The 20466-nt window shown below is 50.3% G+C and overlaps 1 protein-coding gene across 1 annotated transcript in view; it reads right to left on the bottom strand.

Moving 5' to 3' along the window:
- IGF2R (insulin like growth factor 2 receptor) overlaps nt 1-20466 on the bottom strand; it is a 109738-nt gene that overhangs the window by 62276 nt on the left and 26996 nt on the right. The window contains exons 3-10 of the mRNA XM_081251059.1: nt 16930-17045; nt 15258-15356; nt 9634-9766; nt 8592-8721; nt 6713-6818; nt 4038-4200; nt 3729-3903; nt 2748-2851 (exon numbers count right to left, since the gene is read on the bottom strand). Coding sequence (XP_081107185.1) covers nt 2748-2851; nt 3729-3903; nt 4038-4200; nt 6713-6818; nt 8592-8721; nt 9634-9766; nt 15258-15356; nt 16930-17045 — 1026 coding nt within the window. The remainder of the gene's footprint in view (nt 1-2747; nt 2852-3728; nt 3904-4037; nt 4201-6712; nt 6819-8591; nt 8722-9633; nt 9767-15257; nt 15357-16929; nt 17046-20466) is intronic.

Below are 20466 nucleotides of genomic sequence, written 5' to 3'. Positions count from 1 at the left end.
ATTTCATAATATTCCATAGCCAATCAACACCCAATTCAACATGCAAAAATACATTATTACATTGAGCCAATAAACACAGACTCCACCAAGGGGTTTTCTCTAAAAACTCTAAATTTAAATTCAAACAAGGTAATAATGAAATAACTTTAGCGTACATAGAGTATAGTACCTACAGTTGGCTCCAGATCACAGAGCTAGAGGAGTCTTAAATATTTCATAATCCAGCTCCAGCCTGAGAGTAGGCTCAAAAACATCTCAAGTCTCTGGATCTGGTCTCCGTGTCCCAATCACAATGACATGAGTCCTCAGGATTAAGGCCCTGGCTATTAGTTTTGCCAGGCCTGATAATGGCCCTGAGGTTACGTGAAGGAATGTCCTTTCCTGCCGTTTGGGTGGAGTGTTCCGATCCACTGGTAACGTGACAGAGCATATAAATATGAGGCAAGTTTGGTGAAACATTAACGGCCGTTAAGCCTGAGTGGTGGGTGTGTAGGTTTTCACTCTAACGTTCTTTCTACTTATATATTTGAACACTTGTATGACAAAAAGGAATAAAGGAAAAACAAATGGCCTCTCCTATTTTTTCCCGCCTCAGCCCCCTTGGGCTCTAGCTTCCTGGCACGACTCCTGGATGTCCATCCCTCTTCCCTGGGAGCCCCTGACCACGGGCCCTTCTCAACATCCTCCTCGTCTGCTGGGATCTTTCTGGATCACTGTTCCATCCTCCCAACATGCCCAAATGAGATCAGCGCATTCCCAGAGATCGCGGCCAAGTCATTTATAAGAAGTGCAGACAGACCAGGGCCAAAGGAGGTGGCGACAGGACAGAGGGAGCCTCGGCCCACACAAGTCGCCCACCGCAGAGCAGCCCAGCAGCAGGGGAGTCGGGAGACCCGGGCAGCCCGAGCGCCCGAGGGTCTGGGGACTTGGGATGAGACGGAGGCTGCATTTCCCAGGGGCCTGGACACAGAGTAGAAGGGGTGGACTTCGGAGAGGGTCTCCTACGAGCCTGGAAGAGGTGAGGATGACGGAAGAAAGATGGAGAATCTGGGGAAGGCAGGGCGGGCATTCAAACCAAAGGGAGATGGATCCAAAGGCCACGCCCAAGCCAGATGCACGGCCACCCCGGCTTAGTCCCTTCACGCTGATCTCTAGATAAAGTCCAGCTCCTCCGCAGGACACACGAGCTTTGCACAATGTCGCTCCACCTCTTCTTTAGCCATGGCTTGGACACCCAGCTCTGACCTGCTCACAGCTACCCAAATTCCCGCCTCTGCGTAAGCTGTTTGTTCCTCCTGCCACAGAGACCAGCCCCCATGGCCACACGGCTTCTGCGCCCGGCTTGCCCCTACTGCCCTGCAGGGCTCCCTCACCCAGCACCTCCTCTCAAGTGCCTCGGTCCTCGGGGGCACCCAGACCCCAGACCCCTGACCTCAGTGCCTCCCTCCTGATAAAGGCCCAGGTGACAGACCTGGCCAGGCACCCGCAACCTGCCCGTGTCCGCCTGCACTACGGTCATCACCGCCCTCACCTCTCTCTCTGCTTCTGGTGTGTAAATGCCCGGGGAGCTCTCCGCCATCACAGCATCCCTAGGCTTCGCAGGGTCTGAGCAAACAGGTACTAATAAAATGTGTTCAACGCATCAACTGAGAACATGCCTCCAACGTGGGCTCGGAGCGCACGTGGCGGGGGAAGGGGGCTGAGAACAACGGTGACGACGGCCGGAGGAGCCAGGAGTCAAGGGGCGTCCTGCTGTGAGGTGTCCCTCCTGCTTCAGCCCAGGTGATCCTCTGCCGGCTCTCCGGGCGGGTGACCAGCGCTCGGCGGTGGTCGCCACCCCTCCTACCTGCCTCCACCACCAGACCCGCTTGCTTCTGGAGCACAGCTCCCGTCACGCACAGCTGCCTCCCCCAGGCCCCGCAGTGAGTCACGCAGGAACCTGCCCCGTGACCAGATGGTTAAGAGCTCTACCATAGAAACGCACAAAACAAACAGTGAGGGGCCAGGAGACCCTCAGGGGTGGGGCGGCCGTGCGAGGCTGTGCCGGCTGTGCGGACGGGGCCAGACCCAGGCGGCTCCCAGACCAGAGCTCTGTGCAGGGGCTCGGCCGGCTTGCGGGGCACCTGGGGTCACAGCTTGGGGATCCACTGATGGGGCGGCTCTCTCACGATGGTGGGATCCCATCACCTCTCAAGGGACGCAAACCGTGCTCAGAATCTCTGAGATATGGACGGCAGCGCGGCTCTGTGAAATGCCAGTGCCACTGTGACTTCAAGGTAGCCTCTCCGAGTCACTCAGAAAAACCAAACATTCTACTTAAAGTTGCCCTGGGGTCTCTCGAGATCCCCAAATCCCACCTCTACAGCAGGGCCACCATTTGCAAAAAGGGTCACCTAGAAACTCATTTCCTAAAAGAAGAGTTGTTTAGTGACAACCCATCAGAAGGTGGTGAGTAAACCCAGACTGCCGGCTATGAACGCACTCCATGATAGCAAAAATTCAGGACAGAGAGGCTTTCCCAGCGAGCCTGATGTTGGGCCCAGTCCCCAAACAAACAGAAGACGGAAACAAGACGTGTGTGTCAGCCGTTGGCACGGCGGGGTGGGGTACTCCTACCCGCTACGACAGAGGGGGCCTCAAAGGGGCCACGTCTGCAGGAGGACGTGTGACCACCCCACTCAGCGCTCCACGTTTCCACGGACCCCGCCCACCCATGCAGATACACGGCTGACCCAGGGCGCACTCACCCGCAGTCTGATTGCACTCGAAGTTGATGATGCTCATCCGCTGGAAGCCGGAGCTGCATGCATCGCCCCCGAAATATACCAAGGTGAGGTCTCCGTCTGAGTACCTAGGTTTTTGTAATACACACACGCAGACGTTTGGTAGAACCAAGAAAGAAACTTGAATCTTTAAACATTTCTACAGTAAGCCTTCGCATACCGTGCACAGATCAGCACCAACACAGAACAGCGAGCCCTCTCATCGGCTGGGGAAGAACCGTCTACAGGAAATGAATTCCGAATGGACGGGCTTCTCGTCCTCTTACTTCAAAGTAAGAACTGGCTGGGGAAAGGCACTGACGGTTGTGCTAGGACCGTGAGGACTCTTCCGCTCTCATTTTTGGATTTTGTACAAAATAAGTCATGCCCAAGAAGACACAGCTTTTCCAGCAACTGCCATAAAAAGTCTGACCTGAGGGATCCTGGTCCCTCAGGTCAGAGACACTACATTTTTTTTTTTTTTTTTTTTTTTTTTTTGAGACACTACATTTTGATAAAGCTTTTGTGAAGGTAACTACCGAGGTAAGGGTCACGAGAATTGTGATCAATGTGTTTTCCTAGTTGTTCAACACTTGTGTGTGATGCCAATGGTGTTTCAGATTCTCAAACCGCCAGAGAAAAATCAAAACTCCTCGGAAACGTAAATTGTAAACTACAAAAGCCAAATCAACTAATGACACAGCTTTCCTACAGTACGGTTCCCTACAAACAACAGATTATAAAGCGAACCATATTAAAGAAGCATTCTTACTGTAAAGCCAGGAAAAACATCCACCTGGTCAGGGACAAACGGCACTTGCCTGACTCATGCAGGAAAATCATGCCAGCTTAACTGATTTCCCTGTGCTTTGCGGAAAATGGAAGGAGAAGGAAGGCAGGGGAGTATGTTATGTTTCACAGAAACACGCACGATGCGCTTAAAGTTAACGTGAAGGCCGTACGCACCGAAGGGTTTGATTCTGGAGCTTCCCTGCCACTTTGACTTGAGTGTAATCTGACTTCTTCACTTGGCAAACCGCAGCATCTTTCCCACTACAGATGTGTGTTTCAGTTCCTCCACAGACATGCAAATGAAAAACATATTCCTCTCCCTCTGCAGTATAGTACGAGGAGTTTGAAGCTAAGGAAAGGGGGATAAACAAGAAGAGGCTCTGTTACGCATCAAACTTGAAACGCCCACCCCCGGGCAGGGGGAGCTCGGCCCCTGGGCTCTCATTCCCTCTCCCACCTCCCGGCCCCCAGCCACCCACTCACCTCCGAGCTGGCTGAGCGGCTGGAGGTCAATGGCAATGTCGTGCTGCTCGGTGCTCAGAGAGCAGCTCCGGCTTTCCAGGTAATCCCTGTGGCAGGCGTACTCGGTGATCCACTCGATTTCAAAGCGGCAGTTGGATTTCGCCGTGAGCTTGGGAAGGGTGCCCTATCATGAACAGGGTGAAAGGAACAGAATTACTTCTTTTCATGAAGCTTAAATGCAGATGTTTCTATGCTTCTGAAAAGCCAAAGGTATGTTATTGGGGTTTGACATTTTTCTGTTTCCTCCGACTGCATTTCCTTGAAACCCTTCCAGTCCCTTCCAGAGTCATACGCAAGCGTCCGCCTGTGAGCCCGCCCTGAACACGGTATCACCCGCCCACCACGCCCCTGGCAAGCAGTCATGATGTGTGAAGGGCCTGTGGTCCATGTACTCCTTTCAATCACAGGTGAATCACGGTATCACCCACCCACCCTCCGCCCCTGCCCGCTGGGTGGACATCACTGAGCCTGCATGCATCTGGGGAGATGGTCCCTAACCCCTTTCCACGGGAACGTCCATGGCTCTCGGGCACACTTCGCCCGTATTCAAATCTGTTCCTGCCCCTGGGTGAAGCCAGGGCATATCACCCACCGCAAACCCGGATTCTGGGAAGGATGCCATGAAGTCACTGTTCACTGGGGTGCAGTGCCATCTTCTAACCTTCCCTGGGAGAAAACGGCTCACTGGCCTTAGCATCAGGAGTAGCTGTGCTGATTCCAGGCCCCTCACTCTGCAAACGTCTACTAAGCACCTGCTACGTGCCAGGCACGGGACTAAGTGCCGGGTTTACCGTCACATGATTAGTAAGGTGTAGAGCTGCAGTCCAGCCCCGACTACTGACTCAAAATCCATGCTTTAACCCCTTGGCTCAGAGCAGTCAGACGTGCATACAGTGATGTGGACCAAGTGCTGAGTGAGAGAAGCTGGACACCACACGCTGTGTGACTCCACTTGTGTGGGATGCCAGGAAAGGCGAGACAGAAAGGTGGTCCACAGCTCTGCCAGGGCTGGGGGAGCAAGGGGGTGATGGCAACTGGGCACCAGGCTTCTCTGGGGTGACGGAAAAGTTCTAACACGGACCGTGGCGATGACTGTGCAATTCTGTTAGTACACTAATAACCATTAAATTGTACTTAAAACAGGTGTATTTTTATAGTACGTAAATTCAATAAAACCCTTTTAAAAAGATCTGTGTGGCAAGGTGAATGTTTCCTCAAGTTCCAGCTCCTAAAAGCATTCAACGAGCCAGTGGAAATTCTTCAGTAAACCTTCAAGTATTAAGGGGTCCAAGCCCACGTCACCCAAGTTCTTCCCAGGGAACAGTCAGGCTGGAAACAGAACCCTTAGCTCCACTGACAGCCACCAGCCCAAAGGCCTCACATCCCATGGAGAACAGAGGGGAACTCTCCATTCTCTCCCTCGTGAGAGTGTGAAATGATTTCTCACTGAATGCAGCACAAGTAAGAAAGGGAAACACTAAAACCACTGCCGGCTTAGAACATCTCATCAGGCTCAAAAGATTTTGATTCACATCTGTAGGATGGATAGTATAAATAAACAGTCCTCAGTATCACGTTCAGGACTAACGCTGATTACTGGTCAGTCGGGTCTCTGCTGAGCTGACATCAGGCGACCCTAGAAGTCTGGGGACAACAAATGGAAAGCTGGCTGGACTGCACTTCTGTCTCCATACACCACCACCCCCACCCCCACCCCCACCCCCCCCACACACACAAAACAGGCCAGTTGCCAGCCAGAAACCAGAGCAAATTCCACGTTTGTTTGGGGGGAGGGGAGGACATTCTTTGGCAAAAGAATTCAGCTCCTCCTACTTCATTCTACAAGGAGAAGGCAGAAATAAATTGGAGGAAAGCCCTACCCTTCCTCCCTGGGGATGTCTCCCCTCATCAGCATGGCATCTGCGAAGACACTTAAGCAGCAGTGGACCGGTGAGACACCACTGGGCACGGGGCCCAAGGACACCCCAGACGCAGGCCCTACCCTCAAGGAGTTTACAACCGCACTAGAATTGAGTAAACAGCCAGAGGACAGGGTAGTCAATCTGCCTGGGAGAGTGCGAGGGGGGAGGGGGCGGGGGGGAGGGAGGCAGGCAGGCGACGGGGTGACACGCTCCACTCTGAGTTGGCAGGAACCTCCCTTCTGGCCCTAATTCTCCTACACTGGTACCCATCCCCGGAACCTCAGCCGCTGGCCCGAGCCATTTCTGCCAGGTCTACATACCATCTGTACTACTCCTGTCTTACTATGTTTCTATAAACCAATTAGCTATTTTTACCTTGCCTCATCTGAAGCAGTAACAGATGTGAAATCACAGGTTTAGGATGATACATACAGTCTTTTCAAATATTCATTCCAACCAGCATCGCTCTACAATTTTTTAAAATCTGTCTATGAACCACTTAATATCTCACTTGACCCTTGAACCGAACACCATTCTCTTAGCATAGACACCCCTCCGGGTCGTTGAGAAACAGCAAACAGCAAGCCAAGCACGTGCGTCCGAGTCCATCCCGGGAAGCATGGCTGCCACCTCCACGGAGGCATCTGTCCTGCACCAGCCCCACCCTGACGTGTGCTCACGCCACTGGGGCGTCCTCTCAGACAAGCCACTCACCTCTCTGCGCTCCGACGGGCAGACAAACGTGATAGTCACTGCCGGGCTGTGACCCTCACAGAAGTCTGGATGAACTGGCCCTTCTTTCACATAACTCAGGACAAGCCTGGAGGATACACGTCGAGAAAAAGAGGGTTAGGGTTACAAAAGTACAAATTACATTCCAATTAGTCTGCTGCCTGAGCCTTCAGCTCAAGCTTCTGTTCTCCTTTTCCCCGGGTGTGCGGAAAGGGAGAACAGAAGCTTACAATATGAAAGAAGCCATAGTACGAAGTAACTTAAATTTATTTCCATTTGGGAAAAAAAAAATTTTTTTCTAAGTAAACTTCAATGAGTGCTTAAAAAAAATAAGTAGAACAACCAACATATAAACTTAAATACTAAGAAAAGCTGTTTGAGTACAACAAAAAAGATTATAAACAATCGAACAAAACAAAACAAACACAGCCCAGCCAGCCAATTGCATTTCAGCCCACAAGGCTACACGACCACTTATTCTCTAAACGACCACTTCTCAGGGCAAGTCGAAGATCTTTTCATTTTCTTTTTTAAGCCTGGAGACAGCCCAGCGCGCTGGCGACACGGCCTCCCGCGGCCAGGCAGAGCCTGGAACCGCCCACGGGGGTGCTGGCCTCGCTGTGGGTTGTGGCCGCGGCTCCCGGTGCACCGGCCACAGGACCACTGAAAACAGATGACCTTCCTTTCCTCTGAATACACGCTTAGGCTTTCGCTCGACGCCCACACTTTCCGAAGTCGTCTCTAGCCCTCCCAGTAGGGAAGGACACCCATCTATCACTTAGGACGGTGCGAGAGGCTGAACTGTGTCCCCGCAAACTTCGTATGTTGAAGCCCTAACCCCCAGGACCTCAGGATGTGACCGTATTTGGAAAGAGGGCCTTGGAAGAGGTGAGTAAGTTGAGCTCACTGCTGTGGGCCCTAATCAGACAGTATAGGTGTCCTTATAAGGAGAGGAGATCGGGACACAGACACACAGAGGAGAGGCCGTGAGGGGACACGGGGAGGTGGCTGTCTACGAGCCGAGAGGAAAGGTCTCAGAAGAACCCGCTGACAGCTCGGCCTCCAGAACTGAGAGGAAGCAAATTTCTGCTGTTGAAGCTGCGCAGTCTGTGGTACTTGCTGTGGCAGCTCTGGCAAACGAATACAGACGCACATATAGAAACCTCTCAGATGTTTTTAAATTTAGCTTAGGCTCCAGCTCTTTCTGGGGACAGAAGTGTGATCTACTGCACACGGTGACACACCACTAGTTCCAGACTAGAACAGGTGCAGCGAGGCGTTTACCAAAGACTCCTGGAACAGGGAGAAAATCAAAATCCTTGATCCAAGTTCAGGATGTGGTCACGTGTGACACACTGGAGAAAAACCTCTCCCCGCCAAGAGAGGTACAAACGCATGAGAAGAATGTGTGTAAGCAACACAGCTTACTAGGAGAAATGAAACATCCCCACCGGGAACTAAGGAGCGCCCCCTTGTCCCAGTCGGGAAGCAAACTCTGCACCCAGAAGGGCGGTGGCAAAGCGGCCCTCCTGTCACTCGCCTCCAGGACGGTGTTTTTAAAGAACAGATAAAACCACGGACATAAAACCAACGTCACAGGTGACAAAGAGGGAAGTTACCCAAACGCACCTTAAGGTAGGTGTGACTTCATGAAGTGGACACCCGTATGGATATGGGCTGGATCATGACATACATTTTCCTGCCTAAGTCACCAAGCCTACATGACTCAAACAATGACCAATCACTTTACAAGCACATGCGAAGTAGCAACTCCGCAAGCCCTGCTGAAAAGGGATATTCTTGCAACTCCCTGAAAAGCCAGGCTCTTGCTGAAGATTACACGTGCCACCAGCAGACCGACCTGTCATTGCTCACGAGCTTCAGTCCCTCCTTGGGCCGGCCGACGTCGAATGCCCGGCCCCCTCTCACCAGGCAGGCGGCAGTGCCGGTGGGACAGGAACGCACCTCCGGACTCGTGGCCCGTAGCGCCTCTGTAAAACGTGTGACACTGAATCAGAGAATGCGTCAAGTGTAGCAATCACACTTAACCTTAGGTCCAGGGTCCCTTGTAAAAATTATCAAATTCTTTTAAGTCTCCATAACTGATATAAGGTAGCAGAGGTTTGGAAACCAAGAAGAGTAGGATCACATCCCATCCTGAGACCCGGGGCAAGCCAATGGCCGATCTGAAAGTGGAAAATGGGAACAGATTTCCTGCTCTGCAGGGCAGCTGGGAAGTGAGGGCGAAACAATGTAAGATGCTCACCCTGTCCCTGGTACATAAGAGGTGCCTATAAAGAGGGACTAAGACGCTACTGGTAGTTAAGGGACACAGCCCTTCTCCTAGAGCTACAGGTACCTTAGAATCACGTACAGACAAGAAAATGCAGGGTCTCCATGGAGTGGATTGGTGGAAAGATGAGTAGATTCACGGAAACAACCTACGGACAGCTCTGGGTTCGAATCTTAGATTCACCCCTTTCTGTCTCTATAACTTTGGTCAAACTACAGACGGATCCAATTGCCAGGGCGCTACCTCACCAGTTTGGGGGTTTCCATGTCTCCTCTGCCCCGGCAGCTCTCAGCACCCCCAGTACCCAAATCAGCCAATTCTCCCCTCATCGGGAGAAGGAAGGTTTACTTAAGAATCCTGAAACCCAAAGCATCTGGCAGACAGAACACGCTGGCATGGCCAAGGGTCAGAATGGACTTTGCGATGGCATCAGAATTTCCTGGGGGCAAAGGGGAGGGGTTGTGCAGAGAGCATCTTTGGGGACAAGCTTTCTTAGGGGCCCAATAGGTGACAGGGTTATCCACAAAGGAATACGGTGCAAGGGCAAAGATACTGAAGCCTCCAGAGAAATCCTTCACCATCCCCACCCACAACGCCCCCAGACTCAGACCTATGTCTCTGCAAACGTTGATGAACAGAGAAGTGTCCAGGTCAGAGTCGTCCACCAAGTAAGCACCGCTGATCTTGATCAGTGGGTTTAAATCATGCTTCTTGAGCTCCCTGTCAAACACGTAGCACGGCACCTAGGAGAGACAGGAGAGAACACAAGTCTTCGACACACACCTTCCTGGGGGCCGCAGGCTCAGCAAAGCCTATGCCCCACATCATGGGACACCAGTCTCCACGCCTTAGGGTCTCCGGGCCGCGAGGTCCCCTGATGACCGCAAAGCCGAGGCCGACAGGGCTCCGGCTGCTTCCGCCCACCTGTTCCCTCCCAGCCGCGCCATCCCTGTCCCCCCCGGCGTGCTGCCCTGCCGCCGCCCCTCACACACGTCCTCCCTTGTCCCCACACCCCCGCGGCCACCACGCCGCAGCCCTGCAACCCGCGCAGACGTTCCCGCCTGCCCACCGTCACTGTCCTCTCTCCCTCTCCGTCACCCTCTGCTGGACGCAGCCACTACCCACTCTGACCCCACTACCAAGCTCGGCCTTCCCCCCGGCCTCAGGCCAATGGCCTTCCCCTGCCCAAAACTCTTTCTTCACTTGGCTGCCTGGCCTCCAGGGGCTCCTGGGGTCCCTCTGCCCACAGCCTGCTTTCTCAGCCTCCTGGGAATGTGCCTCAACTTCCTTTGAACGGACCCTAAATGCAGAGGTATCCCACGGCTGACTTCTCAGCCGCGTCCCTGTCTATGCTCATTCCCCTGGTGACCTTGTGCACGATGCATTAGATACCCGCCACTGGCTCCCAAGTGTATGTTTCTGGCCGTGACCTCTCCCCGCAAGCCCCGACTTCACAGCCAACGCCAGCAGAAAAGCTGTGCTCACGGGCAGACTCTGCAGACAGAATGCCCGGGTCCAAACTCCGGGGCTGACACTTAGTATGACCACAAGCCAATCGAGCCTCTGTGCCTCGGTTTCCCCATATGTCAAGTGGGAATAATTACAGTAACTATCGATACTTCATAGGGTTGCTGTAAAGACTGAACGAGTTAATACACGTAAAGATCTTGGTGCGGGTGCTGGTGAGTCAATGTCAGTGTCATTTGTTGTTATTTACCGTTGTCACTTCGATACACAAAAGCATCTCAACTTTAGCATATTTAAAATAGGCCTTTTTTCCCCTCAAAACCTGCTCTCATCCCAGCATTCCCCACCTCAGTAACACACAATCATTCAGCCCATTGCTCAGGGCCAAACTATGAAGGCCATGGAGAACCCGCACGTTCCACATCCAAACCATCGGCAAGTCTTCTCAGCACTTTAAACCCAACCCTGGATCGGCTCCTCCGTTACCACCCGTGTCCAAACTGATATCACCTCTCGCCTGCAACAGTCTCTTTTAACAGGACCCCTGGTTCCAGCTTCCATGTCCCCTACCCCCAGCCAGTGTCTCCACAAGCACCAGATCAATCCTTCTAAAATTCCACTGGGTCACATCACTCCCAGCTCAAAATCCACCGGTGGCCTCCCATCACACTGAGGGTGAAATCTCAGCTCCTCCACGGTCTCCGACCTCGGGGACCCTCCACGCAGCCACGCTGGCTTCTGGGTGCAGTTCAGCCCCATGGAAGCGATGCTACCTCTACCTGGAATGATTCCCTGATAGCCCCACGGCTCTCTCACTGCGTTCAGGCCTCAGGTGAAGTGTCACCTGCTTAGTGGGGCCATTTCTGACATCGCCAGCTCTCTTCTTCTTCACAGCACTGGTGTCTATCACCAGGCACCCCCACCTGCTAACCTGAGCGTAAGCTCCCGCAGGACAGGGGCTTTGTCACTGCTGTAGCCCTAAGCAAGGCTTAGGACAGTACCCAGAACCTAACAAGGGTCCGTTAAACACCTGTTCACTAACATGAAGAGAAGCTCCTCCTCTGGGCCTCTAGCTGGATTCTAATTTATGAGCACTCTCTCATCTCTATGAATGAATGGTCTCTTATTTTTTTTAAAGTCAAGGAGTATATCAAATCACATTATACACTTTAAGTATATGCAGTTTTATTTGTCAATTATACCTCAATAAAGCTGGCAGGAAAAAAAAGGGGTGTAGGAGGAATGTCAAGGAACCCATTACAGGTGGCAAGACCCTGTGCTCTCAAAGTTCCACCAAATTCGGAAGGCAAAGCATTCAAGCCCAGAGATGTGCCCCCGCGTAAAGGCCCAGGTCACCCAGTCTTTATGTGAAACATCCCCATATCATTCTCATCACCTCAGCCAAGGAATAATCTAAAAACTCATGTTCTCTGCCATCATTTCAACACAGTTTGTTTCATCACTTCCTATGGATAATTTTCCTTAAACTGTCCTTTAGAAAACTGAAGCTATTCACAGGCAGGTCCATTTACAAAAGTTAACTGCTTAACGTTAATGTTTAGCTTTTAAATGTTTCTCGGAAAGATGCTATCAAACCCGCAGGAATGCGCTGACCCACTAACCCTCTTCCCCTGTCCTGTGTGCAGAGACTTCGTGGAGCGCAAACGGATGGAACCCAAGGACATTCGCCCCCTCGGAGCCCCAGGGGGGCACCTGAACTCACTTCAACCAAACCCTTAAAGCAAAGTCTCCCGTTGCCTACAACGCTGACCAGAGATCCTGATGCCAACCAAGGAGGGCGAGCATGGGCACAGAGCAGGTGAGGTCAGGAGGCCAGAACCACGCCTGGCACTACGTCCTGCAGAAAGGCAATGGAAGTGCAAGAAAGGGAGGACTGCAGACCCGGAGGAGGTTCTAGTAAAAGTAACCCACGTCCATAATCCTGCAAACCTAAAGCTTGTCAACCCCTAGCAGGATAATACAGAAAGCATGAACTCAACTCAGCGGGGCAGCAATTCAAGGAAGGAGACAAAGAAGCAACTCTCCAGCTACAAAATAAAGAAGAGGGAGCGGGACGGCACACAGCAGGAGGGAAGAGGGGGCCACGCTCCTGAAACTAGCTCCATGTCACCGAAAGGCTTGAGGGCTTCCAGTGAGCCACGCCTGCGGACACCCAGCTCAAGGCCGTGAGCAACTTCTGGCTGTCTCCCGACTCCAGGAAGGAACAGGAGACACGCCCAGTGCAGCGCCCCCCAGAGCTGGAGGGAGCATCGGAAAAACAAGCAAGGCTCCTGGGGAAAGTCCTCCCACTTCCTGCTCCCCCGAGCAGAGCAATGGAGACATTCATCAGCACAGGAATGCAGCGGCCGGGGAAGGAGGCTGGTGCCAGCTCCCCACACTGCACACTGAGTCACCCTTGTTAACGGTGTACGGCTGTACATTAACCGTATTTATGTAACTCCGGTAAGACCACTAGCTTGCCAGTTCTGCATTCTCTGTGTTCCCAAGAGTAGGAATGGCAAGGGATGTACGTCCACGAGCTTTTACAGAAATTATGATCTAAAACGACCCCACCAGAATCCACTGAACAAGCACCACACCGGTGGGTTTAAAAGGCACTTTCTGGAACCACCGTGTTCTTTGCCCCTCACACCATTCTAAATCTGACAAAGCCAAACCAACAGAAGAAATGAGGAGATATAAATAAGGTGTGGAAATCAAGGCCACACTGCCACTAAACCAAACCTAGGGTTTTTTTTAAAGGAATGATGAGTGTTTCTACATTTCATATAATTTTTGAAGTTATATCATAGCCTGTAAGGTTTAATCAAATCCTACTGAAGACAGAGAAAAGGGACTGTGCTTTATAGTCATCTGCTAGCGGTGACAGCGCTGCTTTTGCAGCAGGCTTCATGCTCTCTGGTTCTTCCTGTCTAATTTAGCTACACCTAAGGCAGAGTGATGCCCTCCATACCTTTGGTCTATGAGCTCCACGAATGCAACAACCCTTTCAAAATGTAATGAAATTCCTAATGCTTAGCCCACAACATGCCCTCAGTAAATGAAAACTCCATGAATAAAGCCCAGCTGCCAACCAGGCCCAAAGAAATGATCACTGGGAACATACCAACATTCCTCCTGCATCTTTGGATCAGCTTAGCTTCTAAGAGAAGTTAAACGTCACTTCTGAGACAAACACGGACTGTACCTCCCCGTTCCCACCCCCCAAAAAGACTTAGAACAGGGGTCAGCACACTTGTTCTGTAAACATGTTAGGCTTTGTGAGTGACGTAGGTCTCTGCTGTGTATTCTTCTCTGCTTTCTTTTTTTACAATCCTATAAAAATGTAAAAAGCATTCTTAGTTCTGAGGGTGTACAAACACAGGATGTAGTTTGTGACTTCTGACCTACAGCACAAAGAAAATCAAAAACAAGTCACTATTTCTTTATTTCTTTGGGGAAGCAATTATTCCCTAGGTGGTGGGAAACAACTGTGAGTTCAGCAAAGCAAGGTAAAAAGAACGCTCGGTTAAAACAGGAAAAGTGGGTGTAATAACTGTCAGTTGGAGAATCAGGGCCCAAGGGAAGGAAGCTCCATGGGGCCTGGAAGGCCTGGGGTCTCACAGGAGAGCAGAAGGTGTCTGGCACTGTGGTTCAGAGATGCTTTTCCTGCCGTTAACTGTACACTGGCAAACAGTTTAAGCTCAGTTTCAAAAAGCAGAGTTTAAACTGGACGCCATCTCCTACTAAATATCGGTGTCATTTCATTAGGCCTCATTTCTTTCCACACTTTGAACTTTCTTCCCATTGAACATTCCTTACACTCACGGAGGCAGCATTCCGACTGCCTTTTCTTTTGTAGACTGCCACACCTGAAGAGTCGGTCGTAACTCGATTCGTTTTTGTTTTTGTTCTTTAATCTCCCGCTCCCTCCTCCTCCTCCTCCCCCTCCTCCTCCTCCTCCCTGAATTCGGTTTCATGTTTAAGAACAAACATCTCTTTTTGCCCTTCAGGAATGACAACACTTCAGGTCCTCAGCAGAAGTGACTGACGACTCTCATCTGTCAGGTCCTGGTTCCTGAGAGTCTTCGAACTCAACCCTTCAGAACACAAAACTAACAGAGAAAAGTGAGAAAACTCAACCCAGGAAGACTCTTGTCTGGGTGGACACAGGAAGTCACCTTTAAGACCCGGGCCGGTGGGGGTGGGGAGGCGGCAGAGGAAACTGCCCTCCGGCACCAGGGAGAGTCAGAGGCTCTAGGCTAGGGAAGAGGGTGCTTCATCGATCACCAGGAACACGTGACCAGATACCAGAGAAAGAACGGAAGTAATGATGACAGTCGTCTAGTCTCCGAGGTGAGCTGGCAAAGAACTGAAGGGCCAGGCACACCTGACCTGGATCCACAAGGCGTCCAGAAGCCACCCCAAGGCTGAGGAGGTGCCATCTGTAGGTGGCATGATACCTAAACCCAAGCTCGACTTGTGACTTAGCTCTTGAGTTGCATGGCATCAGAAATCAAGAACTAACCTGCTCTACACAAGTGAGCCATTCCATTTCCAGTCCATCCTGTGTATTTAAGATGCCCTGTCGTAGAAATAAGAACCATCCGGGACAACTTAACAATTAAATCACATGGTATCTCTGCTCAAATGGAGTTTGAAAACCACAAAAAGATTTCTACCCCAAAAGGTTGGCATCAGTACTTCAAATCCTAAAGCTCCCAGAATGTATTTCACAAGCATGTAACCTTGAAGGGCCCTTGTTACCTCTTTATTTGCTTTAAATATGTCTTTCTTGCAGGCTGCAGTTGTCCTCCACTCGAAGTAATGCACACAGTCTGTTGCAGTTACAAATTCGGGAGTTCCCTATTTAAAAAAAAAAAGGAAAAATAAGTTAGCATACTGCATATTGTAAAGTGTTCTTTTTCTTTTTTCTTTTTTTTTTTTAAAGTCAGAAACAGTGAAGGCTAACGAAAAATTTTAAACCAGCAGCGGGAGGTGGGGAACGACACACAACTGTTTTAGTTAAACAAGGTCATCAAGAAGTTCCCAAACCCAAAACTTCTGAGACAAAAGCTTCATAAAATCATGTTGGAATTTGGCTATAAATGATCCAAAACTGTTCTACTGCCCCAACTATGCAAGTACAGTAAGCTCATGGGAAGTAATCTTCACTGACCTCCCACTCTCAAACTCCAAATGTTCTCTGAACCAAATGCCAACAAAACCAAAGCCAGAAAATGTGACCTCATGCTTCCTGGAAGCCGAGGGAGGAGGCCCATCTGGACCTGACCGAGCTCGTACACCAGCCTTGCTCAGACGCCCCTGCACTTGAGGGCGGCCCCTCCCAGCAGAAGGGGACCAGCGAGGACTCTGAACTGGTCAGCCACAGTGTGGCTGGTTGATAAGACATGGCGGGGACTTACCTCTGTGCGCCCATGTGCAAATCTAAAGAGTTCTGTGAATTCTGGTTCTCACAGGGTGAACACAGAATTCTTGAAGACAATTTACTTAAAATTCAAACAACAAGCTAGCTTATTCTGTAACTCAGACCTCCAGATTTCATACCACTGCAAACAGATTTTTTCCCAAGGTTTCAACATGGGCAATAGTGCAACTGATAGGCTGGTCCAAAGTTAACAATATAAGTTCTATTTTTAAAGTTCTTCAGACAAGACAGTATGGCCCTGAAAATGCAACAGTCACAGTACCAAATTCTAAAAATGATATTTCCAAGCAATCTGGTAACTGCGTAAGTTTCACTCAACCTGATTTTTCTGAACACGGATTCTTACTCTGATTAGAGAACATTCACAGGGTTTGTACACAAATTGCTTTTGCTAAAAGCTAGCAATCATTTGCTGAGAGCCCCTTTCTAAACACCAAAGATTAAAATCAAAAAATCACATACAATATGCAGATAGCGAGAACACAAACATCATGCTTTAAACAATTAGGTCCCATTTCAACACTAGTAAGACCCCAAAAGTTGGGAACCCCATTACCCACTGGCCAAGGCTTCTTCTAGATAGATGTTAATATGTTCCATTTAATGTAAATGAGGACAAATGTTTAAAACAATAAACACACTGCCTTGAAAACTATCAAAATAAAAGGCTGGGAGAAGAAGTTTCAGAAAGAAAAAAAAAAATGTATGCCTGCAACATAAACATTAAACAGTGCTTTGAGTTTAAACACCCTAATCTTTACACTGTAGTTTTACACAGGATGTGGGTCAAGTTTCACTTAAACCTTGTAACTATAGGCTTAGGCTTTGTTTACTTATTGGTTCTTAATGGTGCCGGTAATAAGGCTGGGGTGTCTGTTCATCTGTTTGCTTTGCTCACTTAGCTGTCCTAGAGTACCCGCTACAGCGAGAAGGCCCCAAGGACAAACATTTTTAAAAGAAAGATTATAAAGTGCCTCTGTGTGGACTCACCAAGGTTTTCCCGCATAAGAAGGTGATGCTACTCTGGATTCTGTGATTCTGCCCGCAGGTCACTGGTGTGCTGAATTCCAGGAGAGATCTGGTTGTATTCTTAAAATGAGAGTCACCTATTCGGAAAGCAAAGAGCACGAACAAGCCACAAAACATTCATAACCATAAAGCTAATTCCAAGCATGGGCAGGTTAAACATGGCACTGTAATTCATTTGAAAGCTTACCAACTTCCAAACTGCCCCTTCCCCAGAATTCTCCATCTCAGGCATGGCACCCCCACACAGCCAGCTGTTGAAGGCCCCAACACATTGCACTCAGTCCTATCTTCCTCTCACCTATCATATCAGAAAGTTGTACTGCTTCTACCTGCGCCTCAGATGCATCCGCCTCTCTCCTCTACAACTACTGAAACCACTGGCACCTCTCACCTGTATTCTGGCAACAGCCTCCTAACTGGGCCCCTTGCCTCCAACTCCTGGCTCGTCCCTCACCATCCTCCCTGCCCCATCCGTCTCGCACCAAAAACATAAATCAGAAATATATAGCTCGGCTGCTGAAATTCTTCAATAACTTCCCATCATACATGCTATAAAATCAAAATTCTTTAGAATGGTCCATAAGTACGGTGATCACTTCTCAGTTCGCCTGGGATAGTACTGCAATAAAAAGTCTCTATAATATCAATATGATGGTAGTTGGCATAGGAACGAATAAACTGACAGACTGGAACAGAGATCAAGACACCAGAACAGAGAGCACACAGACATATCTATGAGTCAAACTGTGATATACAATAGAAGTAACGTATCAGGTCAGTGAGCAAAGAGACTGTTCAATAAATGAAACTGGAAACAAAATGGCAATCCATACAGGAAAAAGGATAAAAACGGAATTCCTACCTACCACTGTATACAAAAATCAAGTCTAAGTGAATTAAAAGATGTAAACATCAGAAACCAAATTTTAACTCAGTAAAAGCTAGAGTTACCTTTTAGATCTTAATGTAGGAAAATACTGAAGACTCAAAAGCATTAACTACAAAAAAAAATAATAAATGTGGCTTATTAAATTTAAAAGTTTATATTCATGAAAAAATAGCTTAAGGAAAACTATTTAAGCTATTTTAAAAAAATAGCTTTAAAAAGTTTAGAACAAGTTATAAACTAGGAGATACGAAGAGCTGGCAAAGAACTAGCATCAAGAAGATATATACTCACACACAAAAACAAGAAGTTTTTTTTATAATTCTAGAAAATAAAACGAACGACGTCTGACAGAGAGAACACGCTGAGAGGAGAGAAGGAAACCCACACCTAGTCACCGTATGGTGATTCTAATATCAAAGGCAAAGATAAAATTCTAAAGCTTCTGGAGGGAAAGACTTGATCACATGCAATAGATAACTCAATATAAAATGGACAAGACATGATCAGACAGGAGAAAAACACCTTCATAAATAAAGAGGTGTTCAACATCACTGGTGATCAAGACCATGCGGCTTACCAATTCCAGCCATTCTATCGACAAAAATTAAATACCAAATGTGGGAGAAGAGAAGGTCCAGAGCTCTCCTGTGTTGCTGGTGGAAGTGTGAACTGGTACAATCACTGCATAAGTGGGCATGGCATTGTGTCCTATCATTGAACATTCATGTACCCTAAGGCCTAGCTTTTCAACTCTTAGGTAAATACATAAGCGAAAGCCATAGACGTACACATGACAAGAAACATGTGAAAGACCATCTCGTGTTCTTCACACTAGCAAAAACCTGGAAACAGGGACTCCCCTGGTGGTCCAGTGGTTAAGACCCTGCGCTCCCAACGCAGGAGGCCCAGGTCCGATCCCTGGTCAGGGAACTAAGACCCAGCGCAACCTAATTAATTAATTTCTTAAAAGCCTGGAAACAACTCAAATGCCCATCAGAAGAGTGGACAAATTAACTTTGGTAGATCTACAATATTACGTAGGAATCAGAGGAATAAATCACAGTGAAAGATAATATAGTTGTTTTTCAACAATATAATATTGTTACCACTTAAGTCCCAAAAAATTACACACAGCGTGATACAGACTTTCTATTAAGTTAAAAACACCACATACAGCCAGACATTTGAGAAAGAGAGACAGACAGACTCTGGGAAAGAGAGGAAAGAAGAAAGAAAATGTTCAAATACAGGATGTGAGCGAATGATTACCTCCAGTGAAGAGAGACAGGAGGATGGAAGACCACACAGACAGTGGTTACAGTCAAGGTCCTAGATTTTGTTAGAGAAGGGGTTCGTTGCATTATCCAAAACAACTAATTAAAAAACAGAAAGAGGTTACTTTACAGATTGATGATGAGTGCGTGTCATGACCTCAGGATTACAACTGGTCCAATTTGATAAATACGGCAGAGATCTTTAAGAGAGAGAGACAGAGAGCAGAAAGGGTAAAACTTAAGACGCCAATGGAGAGCGGATAATGGCTTTCAGACCCACAGCACCATACCAACAACAGTACAGCGGTTCTTTCTCCTGCCTGCCTACGTGATTCTGCCTGCCAGAATCGTCCTTCTCTGCCAGAAACTCCAGGGTTCTGTTTGAAAATCTTTTCTCGACCGCATAGGCGCAGATGCCCTGAGGCGGCGGCGGGACCGAGGACAGCGCCCGTAGCCCCGCCCACAGTGGGCGTGCCTGGGACCGGGAGAGAGGGTGGGGCTTCGACGCGCCCTGCAGCGCTGCGCTCCGGGATACACGGAGGGCGGGCTAGGCCGGTGGGAAGCGGCGCGCAGCGGCCAGGAGGGGGCGCTCCCGGGCTGCGGGTCCCCCACCTTAAAGACCCTCCCCCCACGCCTCCTGTCCCCCCACACGGCGGCCCCATCCGGCCCTGTGCCCAGAGCTCCTGGGGGCTCCTCATAACTGCTGGGTTCGCCCTGAAAAGAAAACGAGGAGGGCCCTGGCCTCAGGCCGGGAGGGATCCGGCAGACCTCTGCCACCGCGGCGCGGGGCACCGGCATCCCTCAACGTCAGGCCCCATCGGCATCGCGCCCGCCTGTCCACCTTGCCTTCTTCCTCTGCCCGCTCCACCTGGCGGCCAGGACCGACTGCCGACCCCGGCACTCGGAGAGAGGCCGCAGTGCACCGCGGCAGTGAACCGCGGCAGACAACCGCGGCAACCGGCCAGCCTGGCCGTCCTCCCCGGACGAGAGCCGGGCGAGGACTGCGGGGCGGCGGCCAGCACGCCAGGCCCACGGCCAGCTCCCGAGGACGGCGCCAAATGGGCTGGGCCGCGCTCGCCGGGCCCGCCAGACCGCGCCGGGTCCTCCAGACCGCGCGCCGGGCCCGCCAGACCACGCTCTCCAGGCCGGGTCCGCCAGACCAGACCGCACTGGCGGGGCCCCACCAGACCAGACCGCGCCGGGTCCTCCAGGCCGCGCTCTCCAGGCCGGGTCCTCCAGACCAGGCTGCGCGCCCCAGGCCCGCCAGACCGCGGTCTCCAGGCCGGGCCCGCCAGACCAGGCCGCGCTCGCCCAGGCCCGCCAGGCCGCGCCGGG

This window comes from Mesoplodon bidens, assembly GCF_964165515.1.
Source record: "Mesoplodon bidens genome assembly, chromosome: 12".
Classification (NCBI taxonomy): Eukaryota; Metazoa; Chordata; class Mammalia; order Artiodactyla; family Ziphiidae; genus Mesoplodon; species Mesoplodon bidens.
The sequence above is the reverse complement of the archived record's forward strand: the minus strand, read 5'-3'. Positions and strand labels throughout refer to the sequence as shown.